The sequence below is a fragment of the Scyliorhinus torazame genome, chromosome 25 (assembly GCF_047496885.1).
Source record: "Scyliorhinus torazame isolate Kashiwa2021f chromosome 25, sScyTor2.1, whole genome shotgun sequence".
Lineage (NCBI taxonomy): Eukaryota > Metazoa > Chordata > Chondrichthyes > Carcharhiniformes > Scyliorhinidae > Scyliorhinus > Scyliorhinus torazame.
Genome location: NC_092731.1, coordinates 24,796,683 through 24,822,967, shown reverse-complemented (window position 1 = coordinate 24,822,967; position 26,285 = coordinate 24,796,683). Strand labels below are relative to the sequence as shown.

The window sequence follows — 26,285 nt, the reverse complement described above, 5'->3', positions numbered from 1 at the left end:
ACTGTCCCAGGCTGATCCCCACCCCCAATACTGTCCCAGACTGATCCCCACCCCCAATACTGTCCCAGACTGACCCCCACCCCCAACACTGTCCCAGAATGACCCCCACCCCCAATACTGTCCCAGACTGATCCCCACCCCCAATACTGTCCCAGACTGATCCCCACGCCCAATACTGTCCCAGACTGACCCCCACCCCCAATACTGTCCCAGACTGACCCCCACCCTCAATACTGTCACAGACTGACCCCCACCCCAACACTGACCCACACTGACCCCCACTCCCAATACTGACCCTGATTGACCCCCAGCCCCAATACTGTCCCAGACTGACCCACCCCCCACGCTGACCCAGACTGATCCCCACCCCCAATACTGTCCCAGACTAACCCCCACTCCCAATAATGTCGCAGACTGACCCCCCCACCCCCAATACTGACCCAGACTGATCCCCCACCCCCAATACTGTCACAGACTGACCCCCACTCCCAATACTGTTCCAGACTGACCCACACCCCAACACTGTCCCAGACTGATCCCCCACCCACAATACTGTCCCAGACAAACCCCCTCCCCCCAATACTGTCCCAGACTGACCCCCACCCCCAATACTGTCCCAGATGGAGCCCCACCCCCAACACTGTCCCAGACTGACCACCACCCCCCAATACTGTCCTAGACTGAACCCCACCCCCAATACTGTCCCAGACTGACCCCCACCCCCCACACTGACCCCACCCCCAATACTGTCTGAGACTGACCCCCAATAATGTCCCAGACTGACACCCACACTGACCCCCACCCCCAATGCTGTCCCAGACTGACCCCCAATAATGTCCCAGGCTGAACCCCACCCCCTAGACTGAACCCCACTCCCAATAATGTCGCAGACTGACACCCCACTCCAATACTGTCCCAGACTGACCGCCACCCCCAACACTGTCCCAGACTGACCCCCACCCACAATACTGTCCCAGACTGACCCCCACCCCCAACACTGACCCAGACTGACCCCCACCCCCAATACTGTCCCAGACTGACCCCCACCCCCAAGACTGACCCAGACTGACCCCCAACCCCACAGACCCAGACTGACCCCCACCCCAATACTGACCCAGACTGACCCCCACCCCCCACACTGAACACCACTCCCAATAATGTCGCAGACTGACCCCCACCCCAATACTGACCCAGACTGACTCCCACCCCCAATACTGACCCTGATTGACCCCCACCCCCCAATACTGTACCAGACAGACCCACCCCGACACTGACCCAGACAGACGCCCACCCCCAATACTGACCCTGACCCCCACCACCCACACTGGCCCAGACTGACCTCCACCACCCACACTGACTCAGACTGACAACCACCCCCAATACTGTCCCAGACTAACATCCACTCCCAATAATGTTGCAGACAGAGCCCCACCCCCAATACTGTCCCAGACTAACCCCCACCCCCAATACTGTCCCAAACTGATCCCCACTCCCAATAATGTCGCAGACTGACCCTCACCCCCAATACTGTCCCCGACTGACCCCCACTCCCAATACTGTTCCAGACTGACCCCCAATACTGTCCCAGACTGACCGCCCACCCCCAATACTGACCCAGACTGACCCCCACCCCCAATACTGTCCCAGACTGACCCTCACCCCCAATACTGTCCCAGATTGACCCCCACCACCAATACTGACCCAGACTGACCCCCACCCCCACACTGACCCCACCCCCAATACTGTCTGAGACTGAACCCCAATAATGTCCCAGACTGACACCCACACTGACCCCCACCCCCAATGCTGTCCCAGACTGACCCCCAATAATGTCCCAGGCTGAACCCCACCCCCCACACGGAACCCCACTCCCAATAATGTCGCAGACTGACACCCCATCCAATACTGTCCCAGACTGATGCCACCCCCAACACTGTCCCAGACTGACCCCCACCCACAATACTGTCCCAGACTGACCCCCACACCCAATACTGACTCGAACTTACCCCCACCCCTATACTGTCCCAGACTGACCCCCACCCCCAACACTGACCCAGACTGACACCCACCCCCAATACTGTCCCAGACTGACCCCCACCCCCAAGACTGACCCAGATTGACCCCCACCCCCACAGACCCAGACTGACCCCCACCCCAATACTGACCCAGACTGACCCCCACCCCCCACACTGAACCCCACTCCCAATAATGTCGCAGACTGACCCCCACCCCAATACTGACCCAGACTGACCCCCACCCCCCAATACTGTACCAGACAGACCCACCCCCGACACTGACCCAGACAGACTCCCACCCCCAATACTGTCCCCCACCACCCACACTGGCCCAGACTGACCCCCACCACCCACACTGACTCAGACTGACCCCCACCCCCAATACTGTCCCAGACTGACCCCCACCCCCAATACTGACCCAGACTGACCCCCACCCCCAATACTGTCCCAAACTGATCCCCACTCCCAATAATGTCGCAGACTGACCACCACCCCCAATACTGTCACAGACTGACCCCCACTCCCAATACTGTTCCAGACTGACCCACACCCCCAATACTGTTCCAGACTGACCCACCCCCCACGCTGACCCAGACTGACCCCCACCCCCCACACTGACCCAGACAGACCCCCACCCCCAACACTGTCCCAGACTGACCCCACCCCCAATACTGTTCCAGACTGACCCCCGCCCCCAATACTGTTCCAGACTGACCCCCACCCCCAACATTGTCACAGACTGACCCCCACACCCAATACTGTCCCAGACTGACTCCCACCCCAATACTGACCCTGATTGACCCCCAGCCCCCACGCTGACCCAGACTGACCCCCACTCCCAATAATGTGGCAGACTGACCCCCACCCCCAATACTGTAACAGACTGACCCCCACTCCAACACTGTCCCAGACTGACCACCACCCCCAATACTGACCCTGATTGACCCCCACCCCCAAAACTGTCCCAGACTGACCCCCACCCCCAATACTGTCCCAGACTGACCCCCACCCCCAACACTGTCCCAGAATGACCCCCACCCCCAATACTGTCCCAGACTGATCCCCACCCCCAATACTGTCCCAGACTGATCCCCACGCCCAATACTGTCCCAGACTGACCCCCACACCCAATACTGTCCCAGACTGACCCCCACCCTCAATACTGTCACAGACTGACCCCCACCCCAACACTGACCCACACTGACCCCCACTCCCAATACTGACCCTGATTGACCCCCAGCCCCAATACTGTCCCAGACTGACCCACCCCCCACGCTGACCCAGACTGATCCCCACCCCCAATACTGTCCCAGACTAACCCCCACTCCCAATAATGTCGCAGACTGACCCCCCCACCCCCAATACTGACCCAGACTGATCCCCCACCCCCAATACTGTCACAGACTGACCCCCACTCCCAATACTGTTCCAGACTGACCCACACCCCAACACTGTCCCAGACTGATCCCCCACCCACAATACTGTCCCAGACAAACCCCCTCCCCCCAATACTGTCCCAGACTGACCCCCACCCCCAATACTGTCCCAGATGGAGCCCCACCCCCAACACTGTCCCAGACTGACCACCACCCCCCAATACTGTCCTAGACTGAACCCCACCCCCAATACTGTCCCAGACTGACCCCCACCCCCCACACTGACCCCACCCCCAATACTGTCTGAGACTGACCCCCAATAATGTCCCAGACTGACACCCACACTGACCCCCACCCCCAATGCTGTCCCAGACTGACCCCCAATAATGTCCCAGGCTGAACCCCACCCCCTACACTGAACCCCACTCCCAATAATGTCGCAGACTGACACCCCACTCCAATACTGTCCCAGACTGACCGCCACCCCCAACACTGTCCCAGACTGACCCCCACCCACAATACTGTCCCAGACTGACCCACACACCCAATACTGACTCAAACTTACCCCCACCCCAATACTGTCCCAGACTGACCCCCACCCCCAACACTGACCCAGACTGACCCCCACCCCCAATACTGTCCCAGACTGACCCCCACCCCCAAGACTGACCCAGACTGACCCCCAACCCCACAGACCCAGACTGACCCCCACCCCAATACTGACCCAGACTGACCCCCACCCCCCACACTGAACACCACTCCCAATAATGTCGCAGACTGACCCCCACCCCAATACTGACCCAGACTGACCCCCACCCCCAATACTGACCCTGATTGACCCCCACCCCCCAATACTGTACCAGACAGACCCACCCCGACACTGACCCAGACAGACTCCCACCCCCAATACTGACCCCCACCACCCACACTGGCCCAGACTGACCTCCACCACCCACATTGACTCAGACTGACAACCACCCCCAATACTGTCCCAGACTAACCCGCACTCCCAATAATGTTGCAGACTGAGCCCCACCCCCAATACTGTCCCAGACTAACCCCCACCCCCAATACTGTCCCAAACTGATCCCCACTCTCAATAATGTCGCAGACTGACCCTCACCCCCAATACTGTCCCCGACTGACCCCCACTCCCAATACTGTTCCAGACTGACCCCCAATACTGTCCCAGACTGACCGCCCACCCCCAATACTGACCCAGACTGACCCCCACCCCCAATACTGTCCCAGACTGACCCTCACCCCCAATACTGTCCCAGATTGAACCCCACCCCCAATACTGACCCAGACTGACCCCCACACCCAATACTGACTCGAACTTACCCCCACCCCTATACTGTCCCAGACTGACCCCCACCCCCAACACTGACCCAGACTGACCCCCACCCCCAATACTGTCCCAGACTGACCCCCACCCCCAAGACTGACCCAGACTGACCCCCACCCCCACAGACCCAGACTGACCCCCACCCCAATACTGACCCAGACTGACCCCCACCCCCCACACTGAACCCCACTCCCAATAATGTCGCAGACTGACCCCCACCCCAATACTGACCCAGACTGACCCCCACCCCCAATACTGACCCAGACTGATCCCCACCCCCCACACTGAACCCCACTCCCAATAATGTCGCAGACTGACCCCCACCCCAATACTGACCCAGACTGACCCCCACCCCCCAATACTGTACCAGACAGACCCACCCCCGACACTGACCCAGACAGACTCCCACCCCCAATACTGTCCCCCACCACCCACACTGGCCCAGACTGACCTCCACCACCCACACTGACTCAGACTGACCCCCACCCCCAATACTGTCCCAGACTGACCCCCACCCCCAATACTGACCCAGACTGATCCCCACCCCCAATACTGTCCCAGACTGACCCCCACCCCCAATACTGTCCCAGACTGACCTCCACTCCCAATAATGTGGCAGACTGACCCCTACCCCCAATACTGTCCCAGGCTGAACCACACTGTTCCAGACTGAACCCTACCCCCAATACTGACACAGACCGATCCCCACCCCCAATACTGACCCAGACTGACCCCCACCCCCACGGACCCAGACTGACCCCCACCCCCCACACTGAACCCCACTCCCAATAATGTCGCAGACTGACCCCCACTCCAATACTGACCCAGACTGACCCCCACCCCCAATACTGTCACAGACTGACCCCCACCCGCAATACTGTCCCAGACTTACCCCCACCCCAACACTGACCCAGACTGACCCCCACCCCCAATACTGACCCTGATTGACTCCCACACCCCAATACTGTACCAGACAGACCCACCCCCGACACTGACCCAGACAGACCCCCACCCCCAATACTGACCCCCACCACCCACACTGGCCCAGACTGACCTCCACCACCCACACTGACTCAGACTGACAACCACTCCCAATACTGTCCCAGACTAACCCCCACTCCCAATAATGTCGCAGACTGACCCCCCACCCACAATGCTGTCCCAAACTGATCCCCACTCCCAATAATGTCGCAGACTGACCCCCACCCCCAATACTGTCACAGACTAACCCCCACTCCAATACTGTCCCAGACTAATCCCCACTCCCAATAATGTCGCAGACTGACCCCCCACCCCCAATACTGTCCCAAACTGATCCCCACTCCCAATAATGTCGCAGACTGACCCCCACTCCCAATACTGTTCCAGACTGACCCACACCCCCAATACTGACCCAGGCTGACCCCCACCCCCAATACTGTCCCAGACTGACCACCACTCCCAATAATGTGGCAGACTGACCCCCACCCCCAATACTGTCACAGAGTGACCCTCACCCCCAATACTGACCCAGACTGACCCACACCCCAACACTGTCCCAGACTGACCCCCACCCCCAATACTGTCCCTTCCGACCCCCACCCCCAATACTGACCCAGACTGACCCCCACCCCCACAGACCCAGACTGACCCACACCCCAATACTGACCCAGACAGACCCCCACCCCCAATACTGACCCCCACCACCCACACTGGCCCAGACTGACCTCCACCACCCACATTGACTCAGACTGACAACCACCCCCAATACTGTCCCAGACTAACATCCACTCCCAATAATGTTGCAGACTGAGCCCCACCCCCAATACTGTCCCAGACTAACCCCCACCCCCAATACTGTCCCAAACTGATCCCCACTCCCAATAATGTCGCAGACTGACCCTCACCCCCAATACTGTCCCCGACTGACCCCCACTCCCAATACTGTTCCAGACTGACCCCCAATACTGTCCCAGACTGACCGCCCACCCCCAATACTGACCCAGACTGACCCCCACCCCCAATACTGTCCCAGACTGACCCTCACCCCCAATACTGTCCCAGATTGAACCCCACCCCCAATACTGACCCAGACTGACCCCCACACCCAATACTGACTCGAACTTACCCCCACCCCTATACTGTCCCAGACTGACCCCCACCCCCAACACTGACCCAGACTGACCCCCACCCCCAATACTGTCCCAGACTGACCCCCACCCCCAAGACTGACCCAGACTGACCCCCACCCCCACAGACCCAGACTGACCCCCACCCCAATACTGACCCAGACTGACCCCCACCCCCCACACTGAACCCCACTCCCAATAATGTCGCAGACTGACCCCCACCCCAATACTGACCCAGACTGACCCCCACCCCCCAATACTGTACCAGACAGACCCACCCCCGACACTGACCCAGACAGACTCCCACCCCCAATACTGTCCCCCACCACCCACACTGGCCCAGACTGACCTCCACCACCCACACTGACTCAGACTGACCCCCACCCCCAATACTGTCCCAGACTGACCCCCACCCCCAATACTGACCCAGACTGATCCCCACCCCCAATACTGTCCCAGACTGACCCCCACCCCCAATACTGTCCCAGACTGACCTCCACTCCCAATAATGTGGCAGACTGACCCCTACCCCCAATACTGTCCCAGGCTGAACCACACTGTTCCAGACTGAACCCTACCCCCAATACTGACACAGACCGATCCCCACCCCCAATACTGACCCAGACTGACCCCCACCCCCACGGACCCAGACTGACCCCCACCCCCCACACTGAACCCCACTCCCAATAATGTCGCAGACTGACCCCCACTCCAATACTGACCCAGACTGACCCCCACCCCCAATACTGTCACAGACTGACCCCCACCCGCAATACTGTCCCAGACTTACCCCCACCCCAACACTGACCCAGACTGACCCCCACCCCCAATACTGACCCTGATTGACTCCCACACCCCAATACTGTACCAGACAGACCCACCCCCGACACTGACCCAGACAGACCCCCACCCCCAATACTGACCCCCACCACCCACACTGGCCCAGACTGACCTCCACCACCCACACTGACTCAGACTGACAACCACCCCCAATACTGTCCCAGACTAACCCCCACTCCCAATAATGTCGCAGACTGACCCCCCACCCACAATACTGTCCCAAACTGATCCCCACTCCCAATAATGTCGCAGACTGACTCCCACCCCCAATACTGTCACAGACTAACCCCCACTCCAATACTGTCCCAGACTAATCCCCACTCCCAATAATGTCGCAGACTGACCCCCCACCCCCAATACTGTCCCAAACTGATCCCCACTCCCAATAATGTCGCAGACTGACCCCCACTCCCAATACTGTTCCAGACTGACCCACACCCCCAATACTGACCCAGGCTGACCCCCACCCCCAATACTGTCCCAGACTGACCACCACTCCCAATAATGTGGCAGACTGACCCCCACCCCCAATACTGTCACAGAGTGACCCTCACCCCCAATACTGACCCAGACTGACCCACACCCCAACACTGTCCCAGACTGACCCCCACCCCCAATACTGTCCCTTCCGACCCCCACCCCCAATACTGACCCAGACTGACCCCCACCCCCACAGACCCAGACTGACCCACACCCCAATACTGACCCAGACAGACCCCCACCCCCAATACTGACCCCCACCACCCACACTGGCCCAGACTGACCTCCACCACCCACACTGACTCAGACTGACAACCACCCCAATACTGTCCCAGACTAACCCCCACTCCCAATAATGTCGCAGACTGACCCCCACCCCAATACTGACCCAGACTGACCCCCACCCCCACACTGAACCCCACTCCCAATAATGTCGCAGACTGACCCCCACCCCAATACTGACCCAGACTGACCCCCGCCCCCAATACTGTCCCAGACAGACCCCCACCCCCAATACTGTCCCAGACTTACCCCCACCCCAAAACTGACCCAGACTGACCCCCACCCCCAATACTGACCCTGATTGACCCCCACCCCCAATACTGTACCAGACAGACCCATCCCCGACACTGACCCAGACAGACCCCCACCCCCAATACTGACACCCACCACCCACATTGGCCCAGACTGACCTCCACCACCCACACTGACTCAGACTGACAACCACCCCCAATACTGACCCAGACTGATCTCCCACCCCCAATACTGTCACAGACTGACCCCCACTCCCAATACTGTTCCAGACTGACCCACACCCCAACACTGTCCCAGACTGATCCCCCACCCACAATACTGTCCCAGACAAACCCCCTCCCCCCAATACTGTCCCAGACTGACCCCCACCCCCAATACTGTCCCAGATGGAGCCCCACCCCCAACACTGTCCCAGACTGACCACCACCCCCCAATACTGTCTCGACTGAACCCCACCCCCAATACTGTCCCAGACTGACCCCCACCCCCCACACTGACCCCACCCCCAATACTGTCTGAGACTGACCCCCAATAATGTCCCAGACTGACACCCACACTGACCCCCACCCCCAATGCTGTCCCAGACTGACCCCCAATAATATCCCAGGCTGAACCCCACCCCCTACACTGAACCCCACTCCCAATAATGTCGCAGACTGACACCCCACTCCAATACTGTCCCAGACTGACCGCCACCCCCAACACTGTCCCAGACTGACCCCCACCCACAATACTGTCCCAGACTGACCCACACACCCAATACTGACTCAAACTTACCCCCACCCCAATACTGTCCCAGACTGACCCCCAACCCCAACACTGACCCAGACTGACCCCCACCCCAATACTGACCCAGACTGACCCCCACCCCCCACACTGAACACCACTCCCAATAATGTCGCAGACTGACCCCCACCCCAATACTGACCCAGACTGACCCCCACCCCCAATACTGACCCTGATTGACCCCCACCCCCCAATACTGTACCAGACAGACCCACCCCGACACTGACCCAGACTGACCCCCACCCCAATACTGACCCAGACTGACCCCCACCCCCCACACTGAACACCACTCCCAATAATGTCGCAGACTGACCCCCACCCCAATACTGACCCAGACTGACCCCCACCCCCAATATTGACCCAGACAGACTCCCACCCCCAATACTGACCCCCACCACCCACACTGACTCAGACTGACAACCACCCCCAATACTGTCCCAGACTAACACCCACTCCCAATAATGTTGCAGACTGAGCCCCACCCCCAATACTGTCCCAGACTAACCCCCACCCCCAATACTGTCCCAAACTGATCCCCACTCCCAATAATGTCGCAGACTGACCCTCACCCCCAATACTGTCCCCGACTGACCCCCACTCCCAATACTGTTCCAGACTGACCCCCAATACTGTCCCAGACTGACCGCCCACCCCCAATACTGGCCCAGACTGACCCCCACCCCCAATACTGTCCCAGACTGACCCTCACCCCAATACTGTCCCAGATTGACCCCCACCCCCAATACTGACCCAGACTGACCCCCACCCCCCACACTGACCCCACCCCCAATACTGTCTGAGACTGAACCCCAATAATGTCCCAGACTGACACCCACACTGACCCCCACCCCCAATGCTGTCCCAGACTGACCCCCAATAATGTCCCAGGCTGAACCCCACCCCCCACACTGAACCCCACTCCCAATAATGTCGCAGACTGACACCCCACTCCAATACTGTCCCAGACTGATGCCACCCCCAACACTGTCCCAGACTGACCCCCACCCACAATACTGTCCCAGACTGACCCCCACACCCAATACTGACTCGAACTTACCCCCACCCCTATACTGTCCCAGACTGACCCCCACCCCCAACACTGACCAAGACTGACCCCCACCCCCAATACTGTCCCAGACTGACCCCCACCCCCAAGACTGACCCAGACTGACCCCCACCCCCACAGACCCAGACTGACCCCCACCTCAATACTGACCCAGACTGACCCCCACCCCCCACACTGAACCCCACTCCCAATAATGTCGCAGACTGACCCCCACCCCAATACTGACCCAGACTGACCCCCACCCCCCAATACTGTACCAGACAGACCCACCCCCGACACTGACCCAGACAGACTCCCACCCCCAATACTGTCCCCCACCACCCACACTGGCCCAGACTGACCTCCACCACCCACACTGACTCAGACTGACCCCCACCCCCAATACTGTCCCAGACTGACCCCCACCCCCAATACTGACCCAGACTGACCCCCACCCCCAATACTGTCCCAGACTGACCCCCACCCTTATACAGTCCCAGACTGACCCCCACTCCCAATAATGTGGCAGACTGACCCCTACCCCCAATACTGTCCCAGGCTGAAGCACACTGTTCCAGACTGAACCCCACCCCCAATACTGACACAGACCGATCCCCACCCCCAATACTGACCCAGACTGACAACCACCCCCACAGACCCAGACTGACCCCCACCCCCCACTGAACCCCACTCCCAATAATGTCGCAGACTGACCCCCACTCCAATACTGACCCAGACTGACCCCCACCCCCAATACTGTCACAGACTGACCCCCACCCGCAATACTGTCCCAGACTTACCCCCACCCCAACACTGACCCAGACTGACCCCCACCCCCAATACTGACCCTGATTGACTCCCACACCCCAATACTGTACCAGACAGACCCACCCCCGACACTGACCCAGACAGACCCCCACCCCCAATACTGACCCCCACCACCCACACTGGCCCAGACTGACCTCCACCACCCACACTGACTCAGACTGACAACCACCCCCAATACTGTCCCAAACTGATCCCCACTCCCAATAATGTCGCAGACTGACCCCCACCCCCAATACTGTCACAGACTAACCCCCACTCCCAATACTGTCCCAGACTAACCCCCACTCCCAATAATGTCGCAGACTGACCCCCCACCCCCAATACTGTCCCAAACTGATCCCCACTCCCAATAATGTCGCAGACTGACCCCCACTCCCAATACTGTTCCAGACTGACCCACACCCCCAATACTGACCCAGGTTGACCCCCACCCCCAATACTGTCCCAGACTGACCCCCACTCCCAATAATGTGGCAGACTAACCCCCACCCCCAATACTGTCACAGAGTGACCCTCACCCCCAATACTGACCCAGACTGACCCACACCCCAACACTGTCCCAGACTGACCCCCACCCCCAATACTGTCCCTTCCGACCCCCACCCCCAATACTGACCCAGACTGACCCCCACCCCCACAGACCCAGACTGACCCACACCCCAATACTGACCCAGACAGACCCCCCACCCCCAATACTGACCCCCACCAACCACACTGGCCCAGACTGACCTCCACCACCCACACTGACTCAGACTGACAACCACCCCAATACTGTCCCAGACTAACCCCCACTCCCAATAATGTCGCAGACTGACCCCCACCCCAATACTGACCCAGACTGACCCCCACCCCCACACTGAACCCCACTCCCAATAATGTCGCAGACTGACCCCCACCCCAATACTGACCCAGACTGACCCCCGCCCCCAATACTGTCCCAGACAGACCCCCACCCCCAATACTGTCCCAGACTTACCCCCACCCCTACACTGACCCAGACTGACCCCCACCCCCAATACTGACCCTGATTGACCCCCACCCCCAATACTGTACCAGACAGACCCATCCCCGACACTGACCCAGACAGACCCCCACCCCCAATACTGACACCCACCACCCACATTGGCCCAGACTGACCTCCACCACCCACACTGACTCAGACTGACAACCACCCCCAATACTGTCCCAGACTAACCCCCACTCCCAATAATGTCGCAGACTGACCCCCACCCCCAATACTGTCCCAAACTGATCCCCACTCCCAATAATGTCGCAGACTGACCCCCACCCCCAATACTGTCACAGACTGACCCCCACTCCCAATACTGTTCCAGACTGACCCACACCCCCAATACTGTTCCAGACTGACCCACCCCCCACGCTGACCCAGACTGACCCCCACCCCCCACACTGACCCAGAGAGACCCCCACCCCCAACACTGTCCCAGACTGACCCCACCCCCAATACCATTCCAGACTGACCCCCGCCCCCAATACTGCCCCAGACTGACTCACCCCCAATACTGACCCAGACTGACCCCCACCCCCAATACTGTTCCAGACTGACCCCCACCCCCAATATTGACACAGACTGACCCCCACACCCAATACTGTCCCAGACTGACCCCCACCCCCAATACTGACCCTGATTGACCCCCACCCCCCACGCTGACCCAGACTGACCCCCACTCCCAATAATGTGGCAGACTGACCCCCACCCCCAATACTGTAACAGACTGACCCCCACTCCAACACTGTCCCAGACTAACCCCCACCCCAATACTGACCCTGATTGACCCCCACCCCCAATACTGTCCCAGACTGACCCCCACCCCCAATACTGTCCCAGGCTGATCCCCACCCCCAATACTGTCCCAGACTGATCCCCACCCCAATACTGTCCCAGACTGACCCCCACCCCAACACTTTCCCAGAATGACCCCCACCCCCAATACTGTCCCAGACTGATCCCCACCCCCAATACTGTCCCAGACTGATCCCCACGCCCAATACTGTCCCAGACTGACCCCCACCCACAATACTGTCCCAGACTGATCCCCACCCTCAATACTGTCACAGACTGACCCCCACCCCAACACTGACCCACACTGACCCCCACTCCCAATACTGACCCTGATTGACCCCCACCCCCCAATACTGTCCCAGACTGACCCACCCCCCACGCTGACCCAGACTGATCCCCACCCCCAATACTGTCCCAGACTAACCCCCACTCCCAATAATGTCGCAGACTGATCCCCCCAACCCCAATACTGACCCAGACTGATCCCCCACCCCCAATACTGTCACAGACTGACCCACACCCCAACACTGTCCCAGACTGATCCCCCACCCACAATACTGTCTGAGACTGACCCCCAATAATGTCCCAGACTGACACCCACACTGACCCCCACCCCCAATGCTGTCCCAGACTGACCCCCAATAATGTCCCAGGCTGAACCCCACCCCCCACACTGATCCCCACTCCCAATAATGTCGCAGACTGACACCCCAGTCCAATACTGTCCCAGACTGACCGCCACCCCCAACACTGTCCCAGACTGACCCCCACCCCCAACACTGTCCCAGACTGACCCCCACCCACAATACTGTCCCAGACTGACCCCCACACCCAATACTGACTCAAACTTACCCCCACCCCAATACTGTCCCAGACTGACCCCCACCCCCAACACTGACCCAGACTGACCCCCACCCCCAATACTGTCCCAGACTGACCCCCACCCCCAAGACTGACCCAGACTGACCCCCACCCCCACAGACCCAGACTGACCCCCACCCCAATACTGACCCAGACTGACCCCCAACCCCCACACTGAACCCCACTCCCAATAATGTCGCAGACTGACCCCCACCCCAATACTGACCCAGACTGACTCCCACCCCCAATACTGACCCTGATTGACCCCCACCCCCCAATACTGTACCAGACAGACCCACCCCCGACACTGACCCAGACAGACTCCCACCCCCAATACTGACCCCCACCACCCACACTGGCCCAGACTGACCTCCACCACCCACACTGACTCAGACTGACAACCACCCCCAATACTGTCCCAGACTAACCCCCACTCCCAATAATGTTGCAGACTGAGCCCCACCCCCAATACTGTCCCAGACTAACCCCCACCCCCAATACTGTCCCAAACTGATCCCCACTCCCAATAATGTCGCAGACTGTCCCTCACCCCCAATACTGTCCCAGACTGACCCCCACTCCGAATACTGTTCCAGACTGACCCCCAATACTGTCCCAGACGGACCGCCCACCCCCAATACTGACCCAGACTGATCCCCACCCCCAATACTGTCCCAGACTGACCGTCACCCCCAATACTGTCCCAGATTGACCCACACCCCCAATACTGACCCAGACTGACCCCCACCCCCCACACTGACCCCACCCCCAATACTGTCTGAGACTGAACCCCAATAATGTCCCAGACTGACACCCACACTGACCCCCACCCCCAATGCTGTCCCAGACTGACCCCCAATAATGTCCCAGGCTGAACCCCACCCCCCACACTGAACCCCACTCCCAATAATGTCGCAGACTGACACCCCACTCCAATACTGTCCCAGACTGACCGCCACCCCCAACACTGTCCCAGACTGACCCCCACCCACAATACTGTCCCAGACTGACCCCCACACCCAATACTGACTCAAACTTACCCCCACCCCAATACTGTCCCAGACTGACCTCCACCCCCAACATTGACCCAGACTGACCCCCACCCCCAATACTGTCCCAGACTGACCCCCACCCCCAAGACTGACCCAGACTGACCCCCACCCCCACAGACCCAGACTGACCCCCACCCCAATACTGACCCAGACTGACCCCCACCCCCCACACTGAACCCCACTCCCAATAATGTCGCAGACTGACCCCCACCCCCAATACTGACCCTGATTGAACCCCACCCCCCAATACTGTACCAGACAGACCCACCCCCGACACTGACCCAGACAGACCCCCACCCCCAATACTGACCCCCACCACCCACACTGGCCCAGACTGACCTCCACCACCCACACTGACTCAGACTGACAACCACCCCCAATACTGTCCCAGACTAACCCCCACTCCCAATAATGTTGCAGACTGAGCCCCACCCCCAATACTGTCCCAGACTAACCCCCACACCCAATACTGTCCCAAACTGATCCCCACTCCCAATAATGTCGCAGACTGACCCTCACCCCCAATACTGTCCCAGACTGACCCCCACTCCGAATACTGTTCCAGACAGACCCCCAATACTGTCCCAGACTGACCGCCCACCCCCAATACTGACCCAGACGGACCCCCACCCCCAATACTGTCCCAGACTGACCCTCACCCCCAATACTGTCCCAGATTGACCACCACACCCAATACTGACCCAGACTGACCCCACCCCCACACTGACCCCACCCCCAATACTGTCTGAGACTGAACCCCAATAATGTCCCAGACTGACACCCACACTGACCCCCACCCCTAATGCTGTCCCAGACTGACCCCCAATAATGTCCCAGGCTGAACCCCACCCCCCACACTGAACCCCACTCCAATACTGTCCCAGACTGACCGCCACCCCCAACACTGTCCCAGACTGACCCCCACCCACAATACTGTCCCAGACTGACCCCCACACCCAATACTGACTCAAACTTACCCCCACCCCAATACTGTCCCAGACTGACCCCCACCCCCAACACTGACCCAGACTGACCCCCACCCCCAATACTGTCCCAGACTGACCCCCACCCCCAAGACTGACCCCCACCCCCACAGACCCAGACTGACCCCCACCCCAATACTGACCCAGACTGACCCCCACCCCCCACACTGAACCCCACTCCCAATAATGTCGCAGACTGACCCCCACCCCAATACTGACCCAGACTGACCCCCACCCCCAATACTGTCCCAGACTGACCGCCCCCCCCCAACACTGACCCAGACTGACCCCCACCCCCAATACTGTCCCAGACTGACCCTCACCCCCAATACTGTCCCAGACTGACCCCACCCCCAATACTGACCCAGACTGACCCCCACCCCCAATACTGTCCCAGACTGACCCCCATCCCCAATACTGTCCCAGACTGACCCCCACCCCTAATACTGTCCCAGACTGATCCCCACGCCCAATACTGTCCCAGACTGACCCCCCACCCACAATACTGACCTAGACTAACCCCCTCCCCCCAATACTGTCCCAGACTGACACCCACCCCCAATACTGTCCCAAATGGACCCCCACCCCCCAATACTGTCGCAGACTGACCCCCCACCCCCAATATTGTCCCAGACTGACCGCCACCCCCAACACTGTCCCAGACTGACCCCCACCCACAATACTGTCCCAGACTGACCCCCACCCCCAACACTGTCCCAGATCGACCCCCACTCCCAATACTGTCCCAGACTGATCCCCACCCCCAACACTGACCCAGGCTGAACCACACTCTCCCAGACCGACCCCCACCCCCAATACTGACCCAGACTGACCCCCACCCCACAGACCCAGACTGACCCCCACTCCAATACTGACCCAGACTGACCCTCACCCCCAATACTGTCACAGACTGACCCCCACCCCCAATACTGTCCCAGACTTACCCCCACCCCAACACTGACCCAGACTGACCCCCACCCCCAATACTGTACCAGACAGACCCACCCCCGACACTGACCCAGACAGACACCCACCCCCAATACTGACCCCCACCACCTTCACTGGCCCATACTGACCTCCACCACCCACACTGACTCAGACTGACAACCACCCCCAATACTGTCCCAGACTAACCCCCACTCACAATAATGTCGCAGACTGACCCCCCACCCCCAATACTGTCCCAAACTGATCCCCACTCCCAATAATGTCGCAGACTGACCCCCATCCCCAATACTGTCACGGGCTGACCCCCACTCCCAATACTGTTCCAGACTGATCCCCACCCCCAATACTGACCCTCATTGACCCCCACCCCCAATACTGTCCCAGACTAACCCCCACTCCCAATAATGTCGCAGACTGACCCCCCACCCCCAATACTGTCCCAAACTGATCCCCACTCCCAATAATGTCGCAGACTGACACCCACCCCAAATACTGTCACAGACTGACCCCCACTCCCAATACTGTCCCAGACTAACCCCCACTCCCAATATTGTCGCAGACTGACCCCCACCCCCAATACTGTCACAGACTGACCCCCACTCTCAATACTGTTCCAGACTGATCCCCACCCCCAATACTGACCCTGATTGACCCCCACCCCCAATACTGTCCCAAACTGATCCCCACTTCCAATAATGTCGCAGACTGACCCCCACCCCCAATACTGTCACAGACTGACCCCCACTCCCAATACTGTTCCAGATTGACCCACACCCCCAATACTGACCCAGGCTGACCCCCACCCCCAATACTGTCCCAGACTGACCCCCACTCCCAATAATGTGGCAGACTGATCCCCACCCCCAATACTGTCCCAGACGGATCCCCACCCCCAATACTGTCCCAGACTTACCTCCACCCCCAACACTCTCCCAGAATGACCCCCACCCCCAATACTGATCCAGACTGATCCCCACCCCCAATACTGTCCCAGACTGACCCCCACCCCCAATACTGTCCCAGACTGACCCCCACCCTACACACTGTCCCAGACTGAACCCCACTGTCCCAGACAGACACCCACACTGTCCCAGACTGACCCCCACCCCCACACTGTCCCACACTGACCCTCCCTACCCACACTGTCCCAGATTGACCCCCCTCCCAACCCGCGAATACTGTCTCAGAGTGACCCCCAATACTGTCTGAGACTGACCCTCCCTACCCACACTGTCCCAGACTGACCCCCACCCCCACACTGTCCCAGACTGACCCTCCCTACCCACACTGTCCCAGATTGACCCCCCCTCCCAACCCACGAATACTGTCCCAGACTGACCCCCACACTGACCCCACCCCCAATACTGTCTGAGACTGACCCCCAATACTGTCCCAGACTGACCCCCACCCCAATACTGTCTGAGACTGATCCCCAATACTGTCCCAGACTGACCCCCAATACTGTCCCAGACTGACCCCCACCCCACACACTGAACCCCACCCCCAATACTGTCCCAGACTGACCCACACCCCCAATACTGTCCCAGACTAACCCTCGCCCCCAATACTGTCCCAGACTGACCTCCACCCCCCACACTGACCCAGACTGATCCCCTTTCCTAGACTGACCTCCACCCCCAATACTGTCCCAGACTGACCCCCACCCCCACTCTGTCCCAGACTGACCCCCAATACTGTCCCAGACTGACCCCCACACTGTCCCAGACAGACCCGCACACTGTCCCAGACTGAACCCCACACTGTCCCAGACTGAACCCCACTGTGCCAGACTGACCCCAACACTATCCCAGACTCACCCCCAACCCCAATATTGTCCCAGACTGACCCCTACCCCCAATACTGTCCGAGACAGATCCCCAACCCCAATACTGTCCCAGACTGACCCCCACCCCCAATACAGTCCCAGACTGACCCCCACCCCCCACACTGTCCCAGACTGAACCCCACACTGTCCCAGACTGACCCCCAGACTGAACCCCACTGTCCCAGACAGACACCCACCCTGTCCCAGACTGACCCCTACCCCCAATACTGTCCCAGACTGACCCCCACCCCTACACTGTCCCAGACTGACCCCCCCTACCCACACTGTCCCAGATTGACCCCCCCTCCCAACCCGCGAATACGGTCTCAGAGTGACCCCCACCCCCCACACTGACCCCACCCCCAATACTGTCTGAGACTGATCCCCAATACTGTCCCAGACTGACCCCCAATACTGTCCCAGACTGACCCCCAGCCCACACTGAACCCCACCCCCAATACTGTCCCAGACTGACCCACACCCCCAATACTGTCCCAGACTGACCCCCACCCCCAATACTGTCCCAGACTGACCCCCAATACTGTCCCAGACTGACCCCAGACTGACCCCCACCCCAATACTGTCCCAGACAGACCCCCAATACTGTCCCAGACTGACCCCCACCCCCACACAGAACACCACCCCCAATACTGTCCCAGACTGACCCCCACCCCCAATAACGTCCCAGACTGACCCCCACCCCCCACACTGACCCCCACCCCCAATACTGTCCCAGACTGACCCCCAATACTGTCCCAGGCTGACCCCCACCCCCACACTGAACCCCACTCCCAATAATGTCGCAGACTGACCCCCCACCCCAATACTGTCACAGACTGACCCCCACCCCCAACACTGACCCAGACTGACCCCCACTCCCAATACTGACCCTGATTGACCCCCACCCCCCAATACTGTCCCAGACTGACCCACCCCCTATGCTGACCCAGACTGACCCCCACCCACAATACTGACCCAGACTGAGCTCCACCACCCACACTGACTCAGACTGACAGCCACCCCCAATACTGTCCCAGACTGACCCCCACCCCCAATACTGTCCCAGACTGACCCCCACTCCCAATAATGTCGCAGACTGACCCCCCACCCCCAATACTGACCCAGACTGATCAGCACCCCCAACAATGTTCCAGACTGGCCCCCAACCCCAACACTGTCCCAGACTGACCCCCCACCCACAACACTGTCCCAGACTAACACCCTCCCCCCAATACTGTCCCAGACTGACCCCCCACCCACAATACTGACCCAGACTAACCCCCTCCCCAATACTGTCCCAGATGGACCCCGACCACCCAATACTGTCCAAGACTGACCCCCACCCCCCAATACTGTCCCAGACTGACCCCCACCCCCCACACTGAACCCCACTCCCAATAATGTCGCAGATTGACCCCCACCCCAATACTGACCCAGACTGACCCCCACCCCCAACACTGTCCAAGACTAACCCCCACCCCCAATACTGTCCCAGACTGACCCCCACCCCCAACACTGACCCAGGCTGAACCACATTGTCCCACACTGACCCACACCCCCAATACTATCCCAGACTGACCCCCACCCCCAATACTGACCCAGACTGATCCCCACCCCCCACACTGAACCCCACTCCCAATAATGTCGCAGACTGACCCCCACCCCAATACTGACCCAGACTGACCCCCACCAATACTGTCACAGACTGACCCCCACCCACAATAGTGCCCCAGACTTATCCCCACGCCCAATACTGTCACAGACTGACCCACACCCCCAATACTATCCCAGACTGACCCCCACCCCCAATACTGTCCCAGACTGACCCCCATCCCCAATACTATCCCAGACTGACCCACACCCCCAATACTATCCCAGACTGACCCCCACCCCCAATACTGACCCAGACTGACCCCCACCCCCCACACTGAACCCCACTCCCAAGAATGTCGCAGACTGACCCCCACCCCAACACTGACCCAGACTGACCCCCACCCCCAATACTGACCCTGATTGACCCCCACCCCCCAATACTGTCCCAGACTGACCTCCACCCCCAATACTGTCCCACACTTACCCCCACTCCCAATAATGTCGCAGACTGACCCCCACCCCCAATACTGTCACAGACTGATCCCCCACCCCCCACACTGACCCAGACTAACCCCCGCCCCCAATACTGACCCCCACCACCAACACTGGCCCAGGCTGACCTCCACCACCCACACTGACTCAGACTCACATCCACCCCCAATACTGTCCCAGACTTATTCCCACCCCCAACACTGTCCCAGACTAACCCCCACTCCCAATAATGTCGCAGACTGGACCCCCACCCCCAATACTGCCCCAGACTGACCCCCACCCCCACAGACCCAGACTGACCCCCACCCCCAATACTGTCCCAGACTTACCCCCACCCCAACACTGACCCAGACTGACCCCCACCCCCAATACTGACCCTGATTGACCCCCACCCCCCAATACTGTCCCAGACTGACCCGCACCCCCAAATACTGACCCTGATTGACACCCACCCCCAATACTGTCCCAGACTGACCCCCACCCCCGACACTGACCCAGACTGACCCCCACCTCCAATACTGACCCTGATTGACCCCCACCCCCCGATACTGTTCCAGATAGACCCCCACCCCCAATACTGACCCTGATGGACCCCCACCCCCCAATACTGTACCAGACTGACCCACCCCCGACACTGACCCAGACAGACACCCACCCCCAATACTGACCCCCACCACCCACACTGGCCCAGACTGACCTCCACCACCCACACTGACTCAGACTGACCCCCACCCCCAATACTGTCCCAGACTAACCCCCACTCCCAATAATGTCGCATACTGACCACCCACCCCCAATACTGTCCCAAACTGATCCCCACTCCCAATAATGTCGCAGACTGACCCCCACCCCCAATACTGACCCTGATTGACCCCCACCCTCCAATACTGTTCCAGACTGACCCCCACCCCCAATACTGACCCTGATTGACCCCCACCCCCCAATACTGTACCAGACTGACCCACCCCAGACACTGACCCAGACAGACCCCCACCCCCAATACTGACCCCCACCACTCACACTGGCCCAGACTGACCTCCACCACCCACACTGACTCAGACTGACAACCACCCCCAATACTGTCCCAGACTGACCCCCACCCCCAACACTGACCCAGACTGACCCCCACATCAACCCAGACTGAACCCCACCCCTAATACTGTTCCAGACGGAACCCCACCCCAATACTGACCCAGATTGACCCCCACCCCCAACACTGACCCAGACTGACCCTCACCCCCAATACTGTCCCACACTGACCCCCACCCCCAATACTGTCCCAGACTGACCCCCACCCCTAATACTGTCCCACACTAACCCCCACCACCCACATTGTCCCAGACTGACCCCACCACCCACACTGACCCAGACTAACCCTCGCCCCCAATACTGTCCCAGACTGACCCCCACCCCCACTCTGTCCCAGACTGACCCCCAATACTGTCCCAGACTGACCCCCACTCTGTCCCAGGCTGACCCCCACACTGTCCCAGACTGACCCCCACACTGTCCCAGACTGAACCCCACTGTCCCAGACTGACCCCCACACTGTCCCAGACTGAACCCCACTGTCCCAGACAGACCCCAACACTATCCCAGACTCACCCCCAACCACAATATTGTCCCAGACTGATCCCCACCCCAATACTGTCCCAGACTGACACCCACCTCCAATACTGTCCCCCACCCCAATACTGTCCCAGACAGACCCCCACCCCCAATACTGTCCCAGACTGGCCCCCACCCCCAATACTGACCCAGACTGTCCCCCACCCCCAATACTGTCCCAGACTGACCCCCCACCCACAATACTGTCCCAGACTAACCCCCTCCCCCCAATACTGTCCCAGACTGACCCCATCCCCAATACTGTCCCAGACTGACCCCCACCCCCCAATACTGTCCCAGACTGACCCCCACCCCCCAATACTGTCCCAGACTGAACCCCACCCCAATACTGTCCCAGACTGACCCCCAACCCCCACACTGAACCCCACTCCCAATACTGTCACAGACTGACCCCCACCCGCAATACTGTCCCAGACTGACCCCCACCCCAACACTGACCCGGACTGAACCCCACCCCCAATACTGACCCTGATTGACCCCCACCCCCCAATACTGTACCAGACAGACCCACCCCCGACACTGACCCAGACAGCCCCCACCCCCAATACTGACCCCCACCACCCACACTGGCCCAGACTGACCTCCACCACCCACACTGACTCAGACTGACAACCACCCCCAATACTGTCCCAGACTAACCCCCACTCCCAATAATGTCGCAGACTGACCCCACACCCCCAATACTGTCCCAAACTGATCCCAACTCCCAATACTGACCCTGATTGACCCCCACCCCCCAATACTGTACCAGACAGACCAACCCCCGACACTGACCCAGACAGACCCCCACCCCTAATACTGACCCCCACCACTCACACTGGCCCAGACTGACCTCCACCACCCACACTGACTCAGACTGACAACCACCCCCAATACTGTCCCAGACTAACCCCCACTCCCAATAATATCGCAGACTGACCCCCCACCCCCCAATACTGTCCCAAACTGATCCCCACTCCCAATACTGATCCAGACTGACCCCCACCCCCAATACTGATCCAGACTGACCCCCACCCCCAATACTGATCCAGACTGACCCCCACCCCCAATACTGACCCAGACTGACCCCCACATCAACCCAGACTGACCCCCACCCCTAATACTGTTCCAGACGGAACCCCACCACCAATACTGATCCAGACTGACCCCCACCCCCAATACTGATCCAGACTGACCCCCACCCCTAATACTGATCCAGACTGACCCCCCACCCCCAATCCTGACCCAGATTGACCCCCCACCCCAATACTGTCCCAGACTAACCCCATCCCCCAATACTGTCCCAGACTGACCTCCACCCCCCACACTGACCCAGACTAACCCCATCCCCCAATACTGTCCCAGACTGACCTCCACCCCCCACACTGACTCAGACTGACCCCCACCCCCAACACTGTCCCAGACTGACCTCCAACCCAATACTGTCCCAGACTGAACCCCACTTTCCAAACTGACCCCCACCCCCCACTCTGTCCCAGACTGGCCCCCACTCTGAACCAGACTGACCCCCACTCTGTCCCAGACTGACCCCCACACTGTCCCAGACTGACCCCCACAGTCCCAGACTGACCCCCACACTGTCCCAGACTGACTCCCACCCCCACAGACCCAGACTGACCCCCACCCCCAATACTGACCCAGACTGACCCCCACCCCCCAAGACTGACCCCCCACACCTAATACTGTTCCAGACGGAACCCCACCCCAATCCTGACCCAGATTGACCCCCACCACCCACACTGTCCCAGACTAACCCCCGCCACCCACACTGACCCCCACCACCCACACTGTCCCAGACTGACCTCCACCCCCCACACTGACCCAGGCTATCCCCATCCCCCACACTGACTCAGACTGACCCCCACCCCCAACACTGTCCCAGACTGATCCCCTTTCCCAGACTGACCTCCACCCCCAATACTGTCCCAGACTGAACCCCACTTTCCCAAACTGACCCCCACCCCCACTCTGTCCCAGACTGGCCCCCACTCTGAACCAGTCTGACCCCCAATACTGTCCCAGACTGACCCCCACACTGTCCCAGACTGACCCCCACACTGTCCCAGACTGAACCCCACTGTTCCAGACTGACCCCCACACTGTCCCAGACTGACCCCCACCCCCACTCTGTCCCAGACTGACCCCCAATACTGTCCCAGACTGACCCCCACTCTGTCCCAGACTGACCCCCACACTGTCCCAGACTGATCCCCACCCTCCCATTTTTAGTAATGTTTTTAAAAAAGATACATTTACTACAAACACCAAACTGCAGCAAGCCTCCAAACTGAGGTGGTATGCATCAGAGCGGGCAACTGCAAGAGAGAGAGAGAGAGTGAGACAGAGAGAAGAGAGAGGGAGAGTGAGTGAGACAGAGAGGGAAGAGAGAGTGAGAATGAGACAGAGAGAGAGAGAGTGTGACAGAGAGAGAGAGATTGAGACAGAGAGAGAGAGAGTGAAACAGAGAGAGAGTGAGAGAGTGAGAGTAAGATAGAGAGAGAAGAGAGAGAGACAGAGAGAGAGATTAAGACAGAGAGAGTGAGAGAGAGAGTGAGTGAGACAGAGAGATAGAGAGAGTGAGACACAGAGAGAGAGTGAGAATGTGAGTGAGAGAGAGATTGAAGCAGAGAGTGAGAGAGAGAGTGAGAGTCAGACAGAGAGAGGGAGACAGAGAGAGGGAGACAGTGAGTGAGAGTGAGAGAGTGAAACAGAGAGAGACAGAGTGAGTGAGAGTGAAACAGAGAGAGTGTGACAGTGTGAGTGAGAGAGAGACTGAGACAGCGAGAGAGAGTGAGAGAGAGAGAGAGAGTGAGACAGAGACAGAGGGAGAGAGAGAGGCAGAGTGAGACAGAGTGAACTAGTGAGCCAGAGAGAGAGAGTGAAACAGAGAGGGAGAGACAGAGTGAGTGAGAATGAGACAGAGTGAGTGAGGGAGAGAGAGAGACAGTGAGAGTGAAACAGAGAGAGTGAGACAGAGTGAGTGAGAGAGTGTGAGTGAGACAGAGTGTGTGAGAGAGAGAGTGAGTGAGAGGGTGAGATTGATAGAGTGAGTGAGAGACAGACAGACAGAGAGAGAGAGTGAGAAAGAGCAAGTGAGTGAGAGAGAGAGTGTGAGACAGAGTAAGTGAGAGAGAGTCTGAGAGAGTGAGATTGAGTGAGTGAGAGAGAGAGTGAAACAGAGAGAGAGGGAGAGACAGAGTGAGTGAGAATGAGACAGAGTGAGTGAGGGAGAGAGAGAGACAGTGAGAGAGAGTGAGAGTGAAACAGAGAGAGTGAGACAGAGTGAGTGAGAGAGAGAGTGTGAGTGAGACAGAGTGTGTGAGAGAGAGAGTGAGTGAGAGGGTGAGATTGATAGAGTGAGTGAGAGAGAGACAGACAGAGAGAGAGAGTGAGAAAGAGCAAGTGAGTGAGAGAGAGTGTGAGACAGAGTAAGTGAGAGAGAGTCTGAGAGAGAGAGTGAGATTGAGTGAGTGAGAGAGAGAGAGAGAGAGAGTGAGAGACAGAGGGGGGCGATTCTCCGATATTGAGGCCAAGTGTTCGCACCGTCGTGAACGCCGTCGCGTTTCATGATGGCGCGAACAAGGACCGGGCATGACCTATTCTGGCCCCCACAGGGCGCTGTGCAGATGGGCCGCGCCATCCTGCACATGCGTGGGGAACTTCTTATGTGCGCCGGCTCCGACCCAACGTGGGGGTCGGAGTTCAGGGGCCGGCCGCGGCGGAAGTTAGGCCCAGGGG

At 59.1% G+C, this 26,285-nt stretch overlaps 1 protein-coding gene across 1 annotated transcript in view; it reads right to left on the bottom strand.

The window, feature by feature from the left end:
- Nucleotides 1-26,285, bottom strand: part of LOC140402429 (calpain-2 catalytic subunit-like) — a 276,110-nt gene that overhangs the window by 98,217 nt on the left and 151,608 nt on the right. The window contains exon 16 of the mRNA XM_072490200.1: nt 24,798-24,862. Within this exon, the coding sequence (XP_072346301.1) occupies nt 24,798-24,862 (65 nt within the window). The remainder of the gene's footprint in view (nt 1-24,797; nt 24,863-26,285) is intronic.